The 17,700-nt window shown below is 43.3% G+C and overlaps 1 protein-coding gene across 1 annotated transcript in view; it reads left to right on the top strand.

Moving 5' to 3' along the window:
- The window catches only part of hdac4 (histone deacetylase 4), a 46,433-nt gene that overhangs the window by 17,908 nt on the left and 10,825 nt on the right, over positions 1–17,700 (top strand). The window contains exons 12-20 of the mRNA XM_070914056.1: positions 586–763; positions 1,171–1,304; positions 2,198–2,300; positions 3,828–3,874; positions 6,933–7,040; positions 8,935–8,990; positions 9,316–9,403; positions 10,430–10,549; positions 10,653–10,750. Coding sequence (XP_070770157.1) covers positions 586–763; positions 1,171–1,304; positions 2,198–2,300; positions 3,828–3,874; positions 6,933–7,040; positions 8,935–8,990; positions 9,316–9,403; positions 10,430–10,549; positions 10,653–10,750 — 932 coding nt within the window. The remainder of the gene's footprint in view (positions 1–585; positions 764–1,170; positions 1,305–2,197; positions 2,301–3,827; positions 3,875–6,932; positions 7,041–8,934; positions 8,991–9,315; positions 9,404–10,429; positions 10,550–10,652; positions 10,751–17,700) is intronic.

Below are 17,700 nucleotides of genomic sequence, written 5' to 3'. Positions count from 1 at the left end.
AGACACACTTTTGAGTGGAAAGATCACCCAAATATTTAACTCGGGTATATACAGATACTTAGGTAAAGTTTCCATGTGATTACATGAGTCATTTTCCAAATGAAACCATTGATGAGTACATGTTCTAAAAATGGATTTGACACTTGCTGTTTTGTCGTTATTGGTCAAGTGTTCTAGGCTGCTCCCATAATAATCACATGAAGAGGGTAATCATTATGTGAAGTCAAGTTGAAAATAAACTGGTTTTAGATTAATAGTATCTATTATCCTTTCACAAGACAGAGTTAAGTATAGTCTTTGAAGGCTCACATGAACTGGTGTCTAGGTTAATAACCTGTCATTTAAATGTCTGACTGATTTCCTTGCCATATTACCATATTTATGTGGTGTTGTCGTGTGATCGCTGTACAGAACAGAAAACCTCTATGTCACTATGTAACATAATACCAACACTTATAAATGCACCCGACATGGTGTATTACAGCAGCTTGGTGTATGCAAGTATCTAGTGCCATCTTGTGGCAAGAGAAAAAGTCCAGTCCAGTACATGTCAGTCTGTGTTTGTTTGTGTGTTTGTGTGAGCAGCAGGCTCTGCTGTTAGAGCAGCAGCGGATCCACCAGTTGAGGAACTACCAAGCCTCCATGGAAGCAGCGGGGTTATCAGTCAGTTTCGCTGGACATCGCCCCCTCTCCAGGGCTCAGTCATCTCCGGCCTCCGCCTCCTTCCCCATGGAGCCGCCTGCCAAGCCTCGATTTACTACAGGTCTGTTGAAAAACGCAGCTAAAATATGGAAATGTGGCTTTTTATTGGTGTGTCATTTATTGGTGTGGCAGCGATCTAGAAACACACTTTCATTCTGTTGATTCCTGGAAGCACACAGCAGGATGAGCCAACATACAGTGGCTGTGTATAGGCACCATGCTGCTGCTAGGTGTTCTGGGCCCCCCGACAATATAAACCACTACACATGTGATTTACTGTACAGAATCACCTTATCTCTCTGGACCCTCTCCACATGACCTTTTGTTTCTGATGAAGCAGGTGCAATACATGATCACACAAGATCTCTGGTGTGATTATTGGAGTCATGTTGGGACAAGTCTTCCTGTCCTTGTTGTCAGAAATATATATGCTCTGAAACTGTGTGTGATGGTGTTTGTATGTCCCAGGTCTGGTGTATGACTCTTTGATGCAGAAGCACCAGTGTATGTGCGGTAACACCACCAGTCATCCAGAGCACGCTGGCCGCATCCAGAGTATCTGGTCCCGACTACAGGAAACAGGCCTCAGGGCTCACTGCGAGGTAAGGCCACAGTGACACTTGACCACAGAGGTATGGCCCAATGGATGTAACATTACAGACATAGAGTTGAACAGATATAATATACAGTATATAAAAACAATAGATAAAGCCTAATAGACTTGAATTATCCTGACCTGTCAGGTATCAAAAATATGCCTAATTGATTTGGTGCGATTCCGTTCTTCCTCCTTCATCGAAATTGCAGTGTGTACGCTGCATTTCTCCATCTTCCTGTAAAATCATGGAATATGGTTATAGTACGGCTCATACACAGTATCATCAGCATCATCATCATCAACAACAGTGGAGAGAATTAAACAAACTGATTAATTCTCACTCTCAGTAACTGACATTGATTTAGGGGTCGTGCATAAAGTAACTAATGTAAGTATGTAAGTGTGGTTTTTATACAAATGCCACATCACCTCATTACACTGCACACTGAGCAATGTGGTGTTTTGTCTTCTCTCCTCCATGTGTACCTGTTCTGTACTGTTGTTTCTTTGTCTCTGTTAAAAAAAGTCTTACTTTTGAAAAAATGATTCAAAGGTTAAAAGTGTAAAACGTGCGACTATTCAACTCTACAGAGCAGGTTGTCATTATGACCTGAAGGGGGCAGTATGTAGCCATTTTCCCTTGACACTTGGCTTTACCAATACAAACAACGTATTTTGAGGTTGTGGCTTGAAATTCTCATTTACACATGCAGACACGTTCTTCATGGGTGCAGGACGATGTGACCACCTTCATGCAGCACTTTACTCTGTCCTTGCCGTCTTCTTGGGTGACTATGGCAGTTTGGATGGAGGGCACAGAGTTTTAAGCAAATACATAACTTGCCTCTGTCGTCTCTTTCTATATGTGTCTTCTCCTCTATCCTGCTCTGTGACCAGTGTATCCGTGGCAGGAAGGCCTCACTGGAGGAGTTACAGACAGTCCACTCCGAAGCCCACGTCCTGCTGTACGGTACCAACCCACTGCGGCAGAAACTAGACTGTAAGACATACAATACACTACAATACACGCGCACAAATTCACACAAACACTCATTACAAATCTAGCAGCTTCAGTATAGTTTTCTAGGCAATCTGACTGTCACCCATGCAGTTGTCAACCTGCTTAATCTTAGTCTGCTAAAATGTGGAAGCTTTGACACTTAAATAGTAATACTTAAATGTCTCACAGTACTTTACACACAGGTTACAAGCACAATGGGCCAAAGATTCAGTGCACAGATGCAGTTTAATACAAACAACACACTGTACATATAAATTTACATGTATATATGCAACATTAAGTATTAAGTAACCGTCCGTTTCAGCAGACCAAATCTCAGACTAAGTCCCCCGTGAATCTGCAGCGTCTGTTAAAGGAATCTGATAATCCAGTAAAGTCCTGGAGGTGTTACGATGAAGTGAGGACCCGCTGAAGCTTGTTAGCTAAAAGGGGCACAGGCTGCTTAGTCACTTAGGTCTGGCCTTTGTGGCTGTAAGTGCAGGTGTAGCCAAGGCAGTCTGTGTGTGTGTGTGTGTGTGTGTGTGTGTGTGTGTGTGTGTGCTTGTGTGTGTGTGTGTGTGTGTGTGTGTGTGTGTGTGTGCAAACCCCAGTGGTCATCTTAGCTTTCATTCCAGTGGAGACATAAATTCCCCGTATTATTACTGCTTACACAGGAGAATTACCAGATACTCCTGTGTCAGGTTCAGCATACAGGTGGTTTTTCTTCACACTCAAAAAATGAAAATGCAGAGGAAGAAAGTGGAAATGTAAAGGTGGCAACTGGTCAGGGATTAAAGTAGTCATCGACACTGTATTAAATATCTGGTCAGGGATTGTTTCTTTTTGTCACTGTTGAGCACATGTATTTTCAGCATGTTAGTGGGTGGCTGAATGAGACTTGGACCCCTCCCCTTGGTAATGCCACGTCCTGCCCATTGAGCCGCAGAGGTCTGCTGTTGTACTCAGGAAACTGTACGCTAATCCAGTTGTCAGCACAGGATTGAGATTAGTTTAATGTTTTGAAAATTTGGGCAGTTAAGTTTTTACATTGAAACATTTCTTGAAAAACACATTAATAGGGTAAGCAGTCAGTTCGAATTCAAATTCAAAAGCAATAGAGAACGTTTGATCTGTTTAAAATAAAAAGTTTTGTGTGCAGTTTGAACAGAGGTTTTGTCATTTAGAGGAAATAGCAATTTCCAGACGGGTTTTCTGTCCATTCAGTTCCATTTTCTGTGACAAAACCGATCTCTTTCTGGCCCAAAGTCTTGATTCCCCTGAAGAGGGAGAGGGTTTGATTATCAGGGCAATGAGACACTTTTCTTCCCTTCACCTCGCCCAATTAAAGCATGCCCCTGTATACTCTCGCTGTTAGATTAGGTCAGAGAGTCAAATGCTCAGTTTCAGGGGTCATGCACCCGTTTGCGCCTGTGAGTCCAGAAAGTTGCCTCTTCGCCTGATAACCTTTTTTCTTTTTTCTTTCTCTATTACTCTTTCAAATTCTCAATTCCTGTCTTTCTGTCTCAGGTTCAGTGAGTCCCATGTTCGTGAGGTTACCATGCGGAGGCATAGGGGTAAGTCACTTATTGTTGTATTCATAAAGTCCTGCTTAAGTCATTTTACAAATATTCACTATGTGATTAATTATATCGGTAATTTGTGTGCCTGAAATTGCTTGGAAATTGCCAGTGTTAGTCACGCTGGTTTATTCAGTGGAAAATTGTTGTAATAGACTGTTGGGTTTTTACAACATCGTGTTAATCTAATCAATACCCCACTGGCACTGCTGCATCTGACTTTGTAATGAAACCAATAAGCATAGTTTCAGCATCATCAAATAGTAGTATAATAACTGTGTATCCCTGCGCCCACTCTCTCTCTGCCCCCTGCTTAAATAATGGTCCCATTTGTTCTTGTTCCACCAAACAACACACACACACACACACACACACACACACACACACACACACACACACACACACACACACACCGCCCCTCAAGGACCAGAGGCAACAAAAGCTGTTGCTTGCCTTTCCGCCGTGTTTGTAATTATAACCAGATGTTTTCAGTATACGAGCTGTGTATGTGTGTGTATGTATGTGTGTGTGCATTGGTACGGTGGGGGGTATGTTTTTGTTTGTGTGCATAGCAGTGTGTTTGGGGATGTTTGTGTGCTAAGGCAATGATTTAGATGGTTGGTCAGAGTTGGAAGTGCTGTCTTTTGAAACGGATATGATTAGAACAGTCTCACACCTGCGTGAGTGTGTGTGTGTGTGTGTGTGTGTGTGTGTTGTTGTTGTATCTTTCACAATGCTGAGGATTTCCAGCACCCATACTCCTATGCCTACATTGCCCTTTACCTGCTCTACATCTCCAACTCTTTTGCATGTCATCCATACCCTTCTACCCTCCCTTGGGGCTTGCTGCTGCTGCTGCTGCTGCTGCGGTGGGAACAAGAAGAGCCCAGGCTTTGCGCTGCTCTGTTCTGCTCTTTATAATGGCAAATGGGGCTAAATTGTTGTCTTCCTGTCATACACACACACACATACAAGTCACACACACACATATGCATTTACAGAGGAAGGGGGCTGAAATTAGGCTGTCAGCCTGTGGAGAACCATCATTCCGTCATACCAGCACGTTCCCGCTCTTTTCTACCTCTGACACACACATGCAAACACACACACACACACACACACACACACACCTTCCCTTTCACTTTTTCCTGACTAGCTGATGTCTCACTCCTGGCTTGAGGCAAAACTAACATCAACATGGGAAATAATAAACCACTCAGTCTCCACATGCTGCTTTTAGAACAGCATCTGTTTGTGCTCATTAACCTGACTCGTATATATGATTCAGTTTCCCATTCACTCACTCACTTGGCTCTTCATTTGCTCGCTCGCTCAATCAATCACTGACTCAGCTACTGCATGGTGTCTTCCACTTACTCCCTGTTTGTCTCCCTTCACATTCAGCTCCATCAACAACACTCTCTATACCTCCTCACTCTCTCCTTTTTCAGTTTTTAGTCTATGGTAAATGCACCACAGTTTTATTTCTTGACAAAGTCTTTCTTGGCACAACTTAAAAAGAGACATTTTCTTCCCTGTGGATGTTATTATGGGGTCCTCCTCCAGCCTTGATCACTGGAGACAAGAGGAAAGTGGGCCGACTGGCCGAAAAGCTGTTGAGTCGCTTAACACACTGACTGGCTGAAGGACGGAGGGGCTGACCGGGTGGCTGGGGTTAACGGACTGAAAGGTCGGCCAGTTGATGGACTGAAAGGCCGTCAGTGTGGATGAAAAGGCAGCTGTCTGACGGAGCGGGTGACTGGCAGGTTAAAGTTAACATATTCAAAGTGGAAGAGCCTCGGGTTTACATCAGAAAGCCTCGCTAGAGCTCTGGCATGGGCCGCTCCCCACATGTGTACAGTTCAAGCACACTGACACACAGACCTTCCTTTTCTTCTTTTCCTCTGCCAGCTTCTTCTCTCTTGTGTTTATCGTGTGCTCCATCTGCCTGCAGTATCTGCCATGCCTGATGGAGGGTGTGTATGTTATCCTATGCGCGGCCCTGCTTACAATCAATCACATAGAATATCGTGGTCCATTTGGCTTGTGTGTGTGTGTGTGTGTGTGTGTGTGTGTGTGTGTGTGTGTGTGTGTGTGTGTGCGCATGTTTGTGTGGGTGTACTGTTGTGATTGGGGCTGAGGGCCAAGCGTGCCTCAGCATTAATCAGGCCTGACCGCTGAATGGTGGCCCTATGTCTGAACATACTCAAACACACACACACACACACACACACACACATATACAATCATACAGTCAATCCTGAAATCTTATTTTCCCTCTATAAAATAAATAAATAAATGCAGAATAGAACTTAATTTGACTCCAGTTTGGATCTTATAAATCTTATCACTGAGTTGCACCTTGCTTTGATTTTCAGTTTGTTTCTATCCTGACTCGTAAATCAGCAGTAAACCACCAATAGAGAATATTTCCAGTATCTTTACATTTGGTGCTGTTCTCATTTTAGATTTTTCATACTGGACTTTATATCAGATGTAAACATCAATAAGTAAAGTGATCTTTATTGTATTTATACATTGATTTGTCAACATATTGGCAAACGAATACATTTCCAAACATACACATGAATTAGAAAATGTTTAACATTTTCAACTATATGTATTGATGAACAGCTTAAAACACAGTTTTCTTACATCTGCTCCTTCCATTGTGCTGAAATAGATGTTCAGAATTGATGCTGTTCTAGTATGTGCATGTTTGACCATTTGTCTGTATGAGTAAGCTTCTAAATATATGTTACTGCCTCACAGTTTCTCTCTCTATTGTTTTTTCTCCATTTAAGTGAAAACATTTTCCAGCAGTCCCCAAACTGCCACTTTCAAAGACCAACTTTGAAGCTCTGAAATGACACAAGCTAAATGACTTCCAATGTCCTCATAGCTTTCCAATTGCTGTCACACTGAAGAACTATAAACCGCACCATCAAATATCCCTGAATAAATGGAAAACAGTACAAGTTGCATATTTTTGCCTTTTTAAAAACATGATACAAACAGCAGATGACTGCATGCGTGTTTGTGTTTGTGTTTGCAGGTGGACAGCGACACCATTTGGAATGAGGTCCATTCATCCAGTGCAGCTCGTCTGGCCGTCGGCTCGGTGGTGGAGCTGGTCTTCAAAGTAGCATCAGGAGAACTGAAGGTTCGTTCGGACGCTTTGTTGAGTGAAATATCTGTTTGCTGGGCTTTATTTTTTCGGGATTGGAATGAATAAAGGATGTGTGTTTGTCATGTCTAGCATTTAATAACCTTTAAGATGGAGCCGACATGAAACAAAGCTCAGATGGACCCCACCAAAATAAGTCTATGACTACAACTTTGAAGGTTTTAATTTCAGTCTGCTTGTCAGGTTTGACTGCCTTGTTCCATTTTCCAGCTGAGTTACATTTCAGACTGCCACATAGCTTCACAGGGAGAACGAGGCAGAGCTAATGCTCTGTGCACATGGGTGATTAAATCAATGTCTATTTGAGAATATTGCCAATGGATTAATCAAACCTTGTTATGTACTATCCATCCACACCTCCAAACCTCCCTCCAGAACCATTCATCCCAAAGTCTCGTTAGCACCTTCCAGACAGACATCCCCACCCCCCCCCATGCCTTGCCCACCAGCCAGCCTTCCTGCGTCTGTGGCAATGGCTGCTTACTGTTTGAACCCAGCAGGGAGGCCCGGCGCACGGGCACTGCAAAAGCCTACAGTCCCCACTAACAGGCCTGCTTTATTAGTATTACACCGCAGCCACCTGCAGTGCAGCCGTCGCTCTTAACGTTAGCTTAGCACCAACTTACCACAGACTAATGGCATTCCTCTGAGAGACAGTAGCACGCCATGTTAATACCCGCATGGTTTTTGGCTAGCCTATATGTGCAAGCATTCAATACCTTTTCTACATGTGGGCATTATTACTATAGTGGAATAATGGTCTGGTCTTTCTATACAGTACCCTGTGTGATTGCTAGTATCAGAGCTTAAAAGGAAAATCAAATGGATCACACACGCCAGCAGGAAAAACACTAAACTTAACTGAAACATGAATAATATGGACTTGCTTCAACTAGGGTTAAAGTTCACAGGTATTGACTTGCCCTCAGCTTAACCTGATCTTAACACATACATGCACATGTGTGCACATGCTCATGCACGTACACACGTGCTTACACACATGCAGATGGTCCTCTGAGGATCCTCTACAGTCAAATTCCACCTGCACCAACAACTCTCTGAACGCTCCACAGAATGCCATAAATCTGCTCCACGCACACACTCACGCGTCTGCCTCTCCATCTGTTGCTTTCTATTTCTCTCCCCATGTCTATTTTAATCCATTGTTATTTTCCCCCCACATAGAGAAACAATCCACCTTCCCTTGTCTCTCATACATCTACGTACATACTGTATTATGCAGCCTGCTCTAACGGAGTGTCCTCAAACCAGCTGAGGCAGTTGTCTCTACAATAAACTCCCTGCTGGCTGCTAATCTGCAGCAGCTGACTCAACATCATTAGGCCAGCCTGCCTCGCTCTACATCAGCCTGAACATCTATCTAATGTCCCCACATAGCAGTGGGAGCCCCAAAAACAGAGTCCTGCAGGTCCCTGCCTTAACAAAGCTCCCCTTAACTGACCCGATGTAAGCATCTGTTTCTGTGTGTGCGTACGCACACGCTTGCCTCTGAGAAACTGTTTTAAATCTTGAGCTAAGGCATGGTGACATTTGTTTGAAGAATAATGATTGCGAGAGGATTAGGTTTGGTATTGAATACATATTGTAGAAATGAGGTCATTAAGTTTATTTTGCTTTTAATTTATGTATTTTCTTTTTTTTGTGGTGTTTTCATGACATGTTTTTGTTATGCAACCCAATGGTGACACCAAGGGGGCTGGTAGATATGTGACCCCTCAGACTCTCAAAGAGAGAGCAATAGTGTCATTAGATTAAAGCGAGCAAGTTTAAGATCAGACTCAACCGACTTCCATGGACCTTGATGGTTTATGTAACTGTAACTGTTGCTGTGTGTGAATGACCCTGACAGAATGGTTTCGCTGTAGTTCGACCACCTGGACACCACGCTGAGGAGAGCACGCCTATGTAAGTAAACTGAAAATTTGACCAAGAGAAAGATCAGATCTAGCATGTATCACAGCAACTTTACCAGAAATGTCTCCATGTTTTAATTTTCCCTTAAATTCAATTCCATTTGGAACAACATTTTCCTTACATGTCCTCCTCCCTCACTTCTCTTGAAAAGCTTTGTTAGCCTCGTCCTTTTGGACAGCTTGCACTCTGTGTTGTGATATTCTTGTGTATATGCACATATTAAAGCTTCTGCTTAATTTCTGCACAACAGACACCAATGTTGATATACTTTAATGTCAGTGTTGTTACTGTCCATTCTCTCTCTGTCTACATTCAGGGGCTTCTGTTACTTCAACTCAGTCGCCATAGCAGCCAAGCTTCTGCAGCAGAGGCTCAATGTCAGTAAAATACTCATCGTGGACTGGGTGAGTTCCACATACATTTCAGTGTATGTACGCTTGTTACATAACTGTCTGTTTGGAAAATGCACACCTATGCATCCTATGTGTGGGTGAGCTCATAGAGGATTCCCAGTGGTTTGATAGAAGTTGGGAATACAACTTCTATCAAACCACTGGGAATTTGATGGGAATCCCATCAAATTGAAACATAAGAGGACAAATGTTGTCTCACTAATATGGGGAGGGGTTGTTGTGGTGGCATCTTATTTGTGTTCATTGTGTGCACATTCAAACCCAATACTTGTATATAGAACAGTGCAACAGCCACAACCTGTATACTGGGCTTGTTATGAAAGGGAGAAAAGGGCTTAAAATATCATCTTTTTAGGTCAGACACTGTCTTTTTTCCCCAAAAGAGAGACAAAGTAATTTATAAGAAGGTATGACAAAGTCTCGGCCATGTCTAGGAGCACTGCTCCTCAGTGGCGTCCCTGGCTGGTCATGGCCATTCCCAAAAGCCTTTGAAGGGCCTTTTCATTTCCTCTCTGTCTGTCACAGGGGGACTTTTAGTGCAGCTAGCAAACTCGTTGCCATGCCACGATGCCTCCAGCCAACAGGGACATTTTTAGGATCAGTGTATTAAAGCATTCTTGGGATATAGACAGTGAGGTCATTTCATTGATGTTGTGAAGTTGAGTGTTTTATTGAATCCTGCTGACCATCCCTTTTTGACATCATGACAGACTGCAGCTGAGATACTTGACTTGACTGTCTGGCAGCAGTGTCACTCAGTCGGTCTTAGTGCAGGTGCATGAGGGGATAGCTCTGTCTCTGTGAAACTCATCCATTTTCCAAATCATCTGATGTCCTTTTGGTGACAAGCTTCTGTTATGTCTCTAGTGTTTAGTTGATTGTTTGAGCTGTAATAGTCTGAGCTGTAAAGGACATTTATGCTGAGAATAGTCTTACTTCCTTTCTTAGTCACTCAATTTCCCACTTTCTGCGTAAGACTTTGCCCTAACCTGTTCCCTCCCTTTATGATGTTTCCAGGATGTTCACCATGGTAACGGCACCCAGCAGGCCTTCTACACAGACCCCAGTGTTCTCTACCTGTCACTGCATCGCTACGACGATGGGAACTTCTTCCCCGGCAGCGGAGCACCTGACGAGGTGGGAAGGAACACTAGTTTGTCTCTCTGCCCGCCCACCTGTTTGTTTGAACTTATGCAGACAACGTAACCCAGCCATGTGTGTTTATGTGTGTGTGTTGTAGGTGGGCAGTGGAGCAGGTGTAGGCTTCAACGTGAACATGGCCTTTACTGGAGGACTGGAGCCTCCCATGAGTGATGCAGAGTACCTGGCTGCATTTAGGTAAGACAATGATATCACTGCTTCTTTACAGAGGATTTGCGACTGAATGGTCTTACTGTAGGTTTAGTCCCTTATGATGCTAAATGTCTGCTTTGAAAGTGTCCTGGAGGGACAGCAATGCAGTCAATAGTTTGACAAAATCTACTGGGGGGGAGGTAGGGAGCTCCTGCTCATGCCCAGCCTGATTTCTTTTAGGTCCACTTTCTGGGGCTATTTATACCCCCCCACACACACACACAGACACACACAGACACAGCTTGAAAGGCCTAGAAGCGTACAGGCATGGACTCACCACAGACATGTTCATGTCTCAAACACATTTCTAGTTCATGCAGCTGGTAAGGAGCAGGTCTGGATTGGTTCCAGCCCTCTTTGAAGATGAACTCATGTTTGCGACGGTGTGTCCATCTGGCCTGAGCCGAACACATCAAACCGACAGGCCACTGTCTTCTCACAGCTTTCGGCACGCAAGCCCCCGGAAGCACACCTTAGCCCGTTAATGCACCCCAGACCCCTGTGTGCTCTCTCTCTGCCTCTCTCACTTTTTATTCCTTCCCCACCCTCCTCTTTCTACCCTTGTGTGCATATGCACTGATGACAACCACCTAACATACAGACATTATTTATAATCCATCACTGAAGACAGTCGCCTGTGCAGTATGCCTCGCACACAAGTTGGTATACTATTCTCCATCTATGTTGATACACAAAGCAGAGTATTATTCACATAAATTAAATATCACTAACCTTTATAACACATATACAAACTAATAACTGTGCAGTATCTAATGAACTCTGAAAATACAGCACCTTCCATAACTAACAACGGTGGTTGAAGGGAGTCCTTTCTGAGCTAGACCATCAGAGGTATCCAAATGACTACATTTATTTATAGTCATTGCAATTTTGGTTTGGATTGAAATCAAAATACACTGAGATTAAAAAACATTCAAACACTTCTACACTTTCTGAGAGTTGCTGGTTTGATTTGCCTCAGAAAATACAGTTTAAACTTGTTTATTATTAACCAGTATAAACTTGTTAATAATAAGCAATTTAGTATTGCACTTCCATGAAGTGGACTATCAAGAGACAGATTAGATAAAGAATGGTCAGAATTGAGGCAGCAGAGGCTGAGATATCCTGACCTGTAGGATCTGGATCACACCAAAAGCACAGGATCATGCAATACTTCCCATTATGCAACTCAATAGCATCTTTCATTATACACCCACCCTAACCCTAAATGCCCCTCACACCACATCTCCAGTTCGTCATGCAGGTTTTTGGTTAAAAAATGTAAGTCTCAAGCCCAAGCTGAGCTTATTTTTTCAGAGCCACAGGAGACATCATACAACTGCTGTCACAGGCTGTGTTGTACTTCTCCTGATGAGTGAACTGATTTTCATGTGTGAAATTGCTGGAGTGCCACGTAAACTCTTGTAAGGGCATTGTTGGAGTTGCATATTTAAGTTGATCAGTAACGCACTGCGCTTCTGTCAAACCAGCTCTGTTAACATTAAACTCTGTTAAAAAACTGGAACCACTTTGTTATACAGTAGTTTCGGTATGTGTATGTTTGTTCAGGGGTACGTGCATCCATATGAGTGAACATGCATGTGGAGAGGCTTGTACAGTGTTTGTGTGTTCTGCTTATGTAATTGTAGGTTATTAAATCAGAGTTCTTTGCATTATGGAAGAGGTCCAAAAGATATAAAGTGAAGGAGAACGAGAGTTTGGGTGTGTATCACCTCAGACCCTGGCGCCATTAATCCCCCGAGGCTGTAGCAGTATTGGACAATTCATAGGCCCCACAGGACAGAAGAAAGACTGCCTCACAGCTCATAGATCTGCCACACACACACACGCATATACCATGCTTGTACACACAAAGTAACACAGTTACTGGATAGTCATGTGTATATACAAATGCCCATGCTGCACACACTCATAGAAATGCAGAAGGCCCTGGCTCAAACGTACATGAAGGTGAATGAATATGCACAAAAACACTGAGAAACAGATGCACAAATGCTCACACGTGCAGCCTTTGCATCACTGTGTTTACACATTTACAACCACATGCAGACAGACACATGTTCATGGACACCTGATGCGCACAGCCTCTCTCTCTCTTTCAGTCTCATTGTTTATCTGTGTGTGTGTTGTGGTCCTCTCCTCTTCCTCCCTCTCTGTCTTCAGGAGGGGATGCGTGCCTTGCAGCCGGCACCTTCCCATTCCTCCACTGGCCTGTGCCACGTTGCATTTGCAGGGGATCAAGTCTGAGCCTCCAGAAAGCACAGAGAAAAAAGATAAGAAAATTGGCCCTAATGAAAACCAGAAGCACCGTCTCTCTCTCTCTCTTTCTCTCTCTCGCTCTCTCCCTCTCCTCCTCCTCCTCCTTTCACTCCCTCTTCTGCCATGAACTTGGAAAGACGAGAGAGGAGGAGAATTAAACTTAATTCAAACCAGCTCTCCGCAGCACCAGATGACAGGGCTTTGAAGTGTAAGTGTGCGTGTGTGAGTTTTTCGCTCTCTTATGCTCTCTCCCCTCCCGCTCTCCTCAACCTTTTTTTATGAACGGAGGGGGAAAGCCTTGCAGCTCTGCAGTTTAACCTGTTGTTGACTGGTTTGATGAGCACTGCTCCCTCTCAAGGGCAAAGTCTAAAAGTGGGCCTCGCCTGGACCTTTACTGTATGGGTGAGGTTGAATCTCTCCAATGGTAACAACTCATGGCATTTTAATACTGTACAACCATCAAAAACCTAGGAATTAGTAGGTAATGGTAATTATCTGTGGTTAATATGGACAGTAAAATGCACAATGGTTTAAAGGGATAGTTTGGATTTTTGGAAGTGGGGTTGGTGGCGGTTGGCACGTCCCCAGTTTAAGCAGGCAGGAGTAGCAGCTAAGAAGCTAAGCAATGTACTGCTGCTGGCAGGCACAGCAGCAAAACATAATTTTAGCCACCTAAAAAAAGGCCCACTTAAAAAAAATCAATATCAGTGTAAATGTTGTCGTGGCAACCAGAAAACCTGATGCTGTCTAGAGTCGGTGAGATGATGGCAATAAAATACCCAAACACGATATCTGTCTTTATCTCTAGTTCCTAAGAATTCTGAATTGCTTGCAAACAAGAGTCACCCCATACGTATATGAGACTGCCAGACAAAGTGTTCCTCCCCCCATGCAGCCTTTACTCCCCCCATGCAGCCTTTACTTAAGAGGTTGTTTTACAGTGTCAATAGTCAAGTATTATTCCAGTCTTCACCCTTACATGGTTATACATATTTTACTCAACAATCACTCAGATTATATTTCAATACTTTTTCCACTTACAAGTGCATGAACATTTTAACACCTCAATTTCCATAACCGTGTACACTATATTTAGAATATTTTCACCGCTTCATCTTGCCGTCAGACAGCCCTTTCCTTTGCCACTACATTTTCTCAACTGTAGAACTTCTGTATTCCGATGCCTGCCACGCTGTCAGATCAGCTGTTTGGGTCAGAAAATGCTGTTGCGAGATCACTCATGGCAGCAGTAGCTCCCGGGGTCCGTGGGCACGGGCTTACAGTTTACACATCTGCACCTCCAGGTAGTTTGGGCTCCTTCCTGGCCTCCAGTTTCCACAGAGGTTTGTCCCTCTACATATGTATTGTTTTTTAATTGAAGCCTTCAAAGATCTTAAAGTGTTACTGCATCTTTTTGGCAGAAATGGAGTTGTGTTTTAGAATATGAAACAACTGGTTCATTCTACTGGACGATAACAAAACAGACATGAGGAACTAATACTTGAAACTTTGTTTTGAAATATTAAATGCCTTATCTACATCCTGTGGTCAACCACCAATGCCACATTTCACCCTTTGCCGTCCATGTTAGAAACCTGGAGCACATTGGATTAGAAGGCGTAATCAAGATGTGGAAAAGGATAAATTAGGTACTAGAGTAATTATGCAGAGATGAGATGAGTAGTCCCTGGAGAGGATGTTTTCCTTGGCTGCTATATTAACCTGAGTACATGTGTGTGCACTTCAAATCATGTTGGATGGCAATTGGCAAAAAACTGAATGGGATCATCAGGATCAGAGGAAGACGAATTAGTCGGAGCAGAGCAAATGGAAAAAAGGTTTAGCCTGGTGAGGTTAGTCGTCTATGGAATACAGTCAATGTTAAGAGGGTTTGATATGTTGTGTGTGCACAGAGGCAGAGAGGGTGGTCTGGGTTTTTTGGCAGTGAGACTGACGTTTCATGTGTCTGTGTTCTCCCAAATGCAGTGTTTCATTTCAGTCTTAAATCCATCGACACACAATATCCAGCACAGCTTGTACTGTAGTGTCACATATATGACTTTGTTTGACTAAGAATCAGCATTTATTCAAGTTAGATGAGTCTCATCCTAATTTGGAAAGCATAGTTATCTTCAGTCCTGCATACAATGTACTACATGCAATGCTTAAAGGGGAACTCCACCAATTCTACACATCAAGATCAGTTTACCCATCTTAGGGAAGACTACTCAGCCTGTGAAAAAATCCTTTGGAAGAGGTTTCTAAAGTCCCTAACCCTGATTATGTCAGGCATGGGAGATGAGAAGTGTCAGATCCAGTGTTTTTGGAGCTTGACCCCTGCTGCATTGATTTTGACCACTCTTTTTTGTTTTAAAACCCAACTTTATGAACTAAATTGCTGGAGTTTAATAACCACACAACATTCCCACACACACTGTCACGCACACAAACACAGGCCCAAGCCCGGCGTTCCTCAGCTGATACTTTGACACTTGCACCTGTTGCTAAGTAAACCAAACAATACTAAACAAAAGTTTATGCCACATGCTTACCCAAGTAATTCCACTCACAGTAAGATCTAGCCGTGAGAGAGCCAGCGGTGGTTTAGATCGCAGCCTCTTCACTCAGGATGTCCCGTAGCTCGCAGCTCAGTCGTAAACTCTCCCCTCCCTTAATTAACAGAAAGGCTTTTTCATCTCCACATACGTAGCCTGTGATTCACACACTATTAGTCTTCCCTTTGCCTTCATGCCAGTAGCTAATTGATTACTGTGGGTTTTTATTTCCTGAAATGTCAGGATATTATTCCAGAGGGTGGGGGCTGGAACTGATGACACCAGCAGTTTTCATCATTGTGACCAGAACCGTCTCTGTCTGTGTTCAAGGTTGAAGGGGGAGGGGGCAGGCGGAGGGGCCCGCAGTAGTTCAAGGATCCTTGGCGGTCAAGGTTTCCCCCTGTGCCGTGTGTCAGCCCACATGCACGCCTGTGGCCAACTCCCTTTAGTGTGGGGTCTTTTGTGGCCCAAATGTTAATGGGCCAAGGCCGTGTGTGTATGTAAGTTTGTGAGTGGGTGGAGAAAGAGGGAGAAAACCCATAACTGTATAAAATCTGAAACTGGAGCTGAGAAATATTAACTTCTTTAAGCAGAGTGGTTGTTAATTTCACATAATTGTCTAGTTTGTGTTGTTGAATGCTGATTAAAAGCTTATTAACTATTGGTACAACGGATCATATTACCTGTTATAAACACATTTGCACTTGCTGTCATGCTGACATAATTTTCACCTCTGTCATTCACTGTTCATTCATGTCCTTACTCACTCGGTCTTAGTCCATGTTTTCTGTCTAGACCCCCTGTCCTACAGGTTCCATTTTCCTGCTCTCTTTACCGTCTTTGTCACCGAAACTTTTGTCTTCTATCCTATTCCTTCATCTTCACATGACGTTTTCCTCTGAAATGTTGCCAAATGCACGCTAACACACAGTGACGCACGCACTCCGTGTATCCTTTCTGTCTGGGACTACCAAAAAGCTCCTAATACTACTTCCCGACCTCTCCCTCAGACAGCTGTGTGTATGTATGAGTGTTGTGTTGTGGTGGGGGGTGTGGTGTGCACAGTTAAGGGTTATAATTTGGTGGTGAACAAGAGATGGAAAAACCGGTGGCCTCCGGAGTTCAGGGCACGCTGCTCGCCCACAGCCGGCAAACCAGCACCGTGTTCCTGAGGTCGGCAAAGTACAGGGGACCTACGGCGGAACCCTGTGGTACTCCGTCACTCGCAGACCTCACCAAAACACTGCTTGCCCAAGTATCCCAGACCCCAAAAAAATTCCTGTGGAGAACCTGAGCGAATCAGAGAGAACCACTTGTTTTGCCACCTGGGAAGTCCAACTATTTATGAACTGAGACATCCTAAATCATGTTAAACCGGATCAGTGTGACACATTATATTTTTATACGAAGTCAACTAAGCCTCCATTGTACCAACCCTAGTATTGTAGCCTAGTTCAGTAATTCATTACTGATTCCTAATTTATGGATACACTTAAAACAGACAACCAAACTAAACCAAACTTAGACTTCAACAGTTTGATTATTTTTACTTCAAACAATGCATAAATGACTTGGTTTATAATTGGATTCATTCTTTAATTAAAAAATTAAGTAAAATGAAGCTGATTAATTCAAACTAGTCTAATGTGATCTAATCTAATCTTCCTGTGCATCTTCCTGAACAATCTTAGTATTAAACACACATAGTGCACGTTTTATTTTTCAAACAGGGTCATCATATAAACCGGACTGGATTTTCCAGCCACAGCTTGCAGTGAATCATTACAGTATCCCTCTGTTGATTGGATTTATGTGTATGACACATTGCACACAAGCACTCCCTCCCCACCAGCTGTGTGTTAGATGAAGGTTGTACACAAACAGCCCTCATTCACCACACCCATCCAGTGTTAGAATTATCCTACGTACTTAACACACATGCACACATGCAATTACATTTGCCCTTCCATTCCTCCTTTTTACTTCAGGATGTTGTAGCGTATTGCTGTCTCCAAATTTCCAAACTTTCCACATCAAAAAGTGTATGCTATAATTTTCTCTGCCACACACGTACTGTACATACAAACTCATTAGGTG

Source organism: Enoplosus armatus, chromosome 11 (assembly GCF_043641665.1).
Source record: "Enoplosus armatus isolate fEnoArm2 chromosome 11, fEnoArm2.hap1, whole genome shotgun sequence".
Lineage (NCBI taxonomy): Eukaryota > Metazoa > Chordata > Actinopteri > Centrarchiformes > Enoplosidae > Enoplosus > Enoplosus armatus.
Note: the sequence above shows the minus strand (reverse complement) of the source record. Positions and strands in the feature narration are given on the sequence as shown.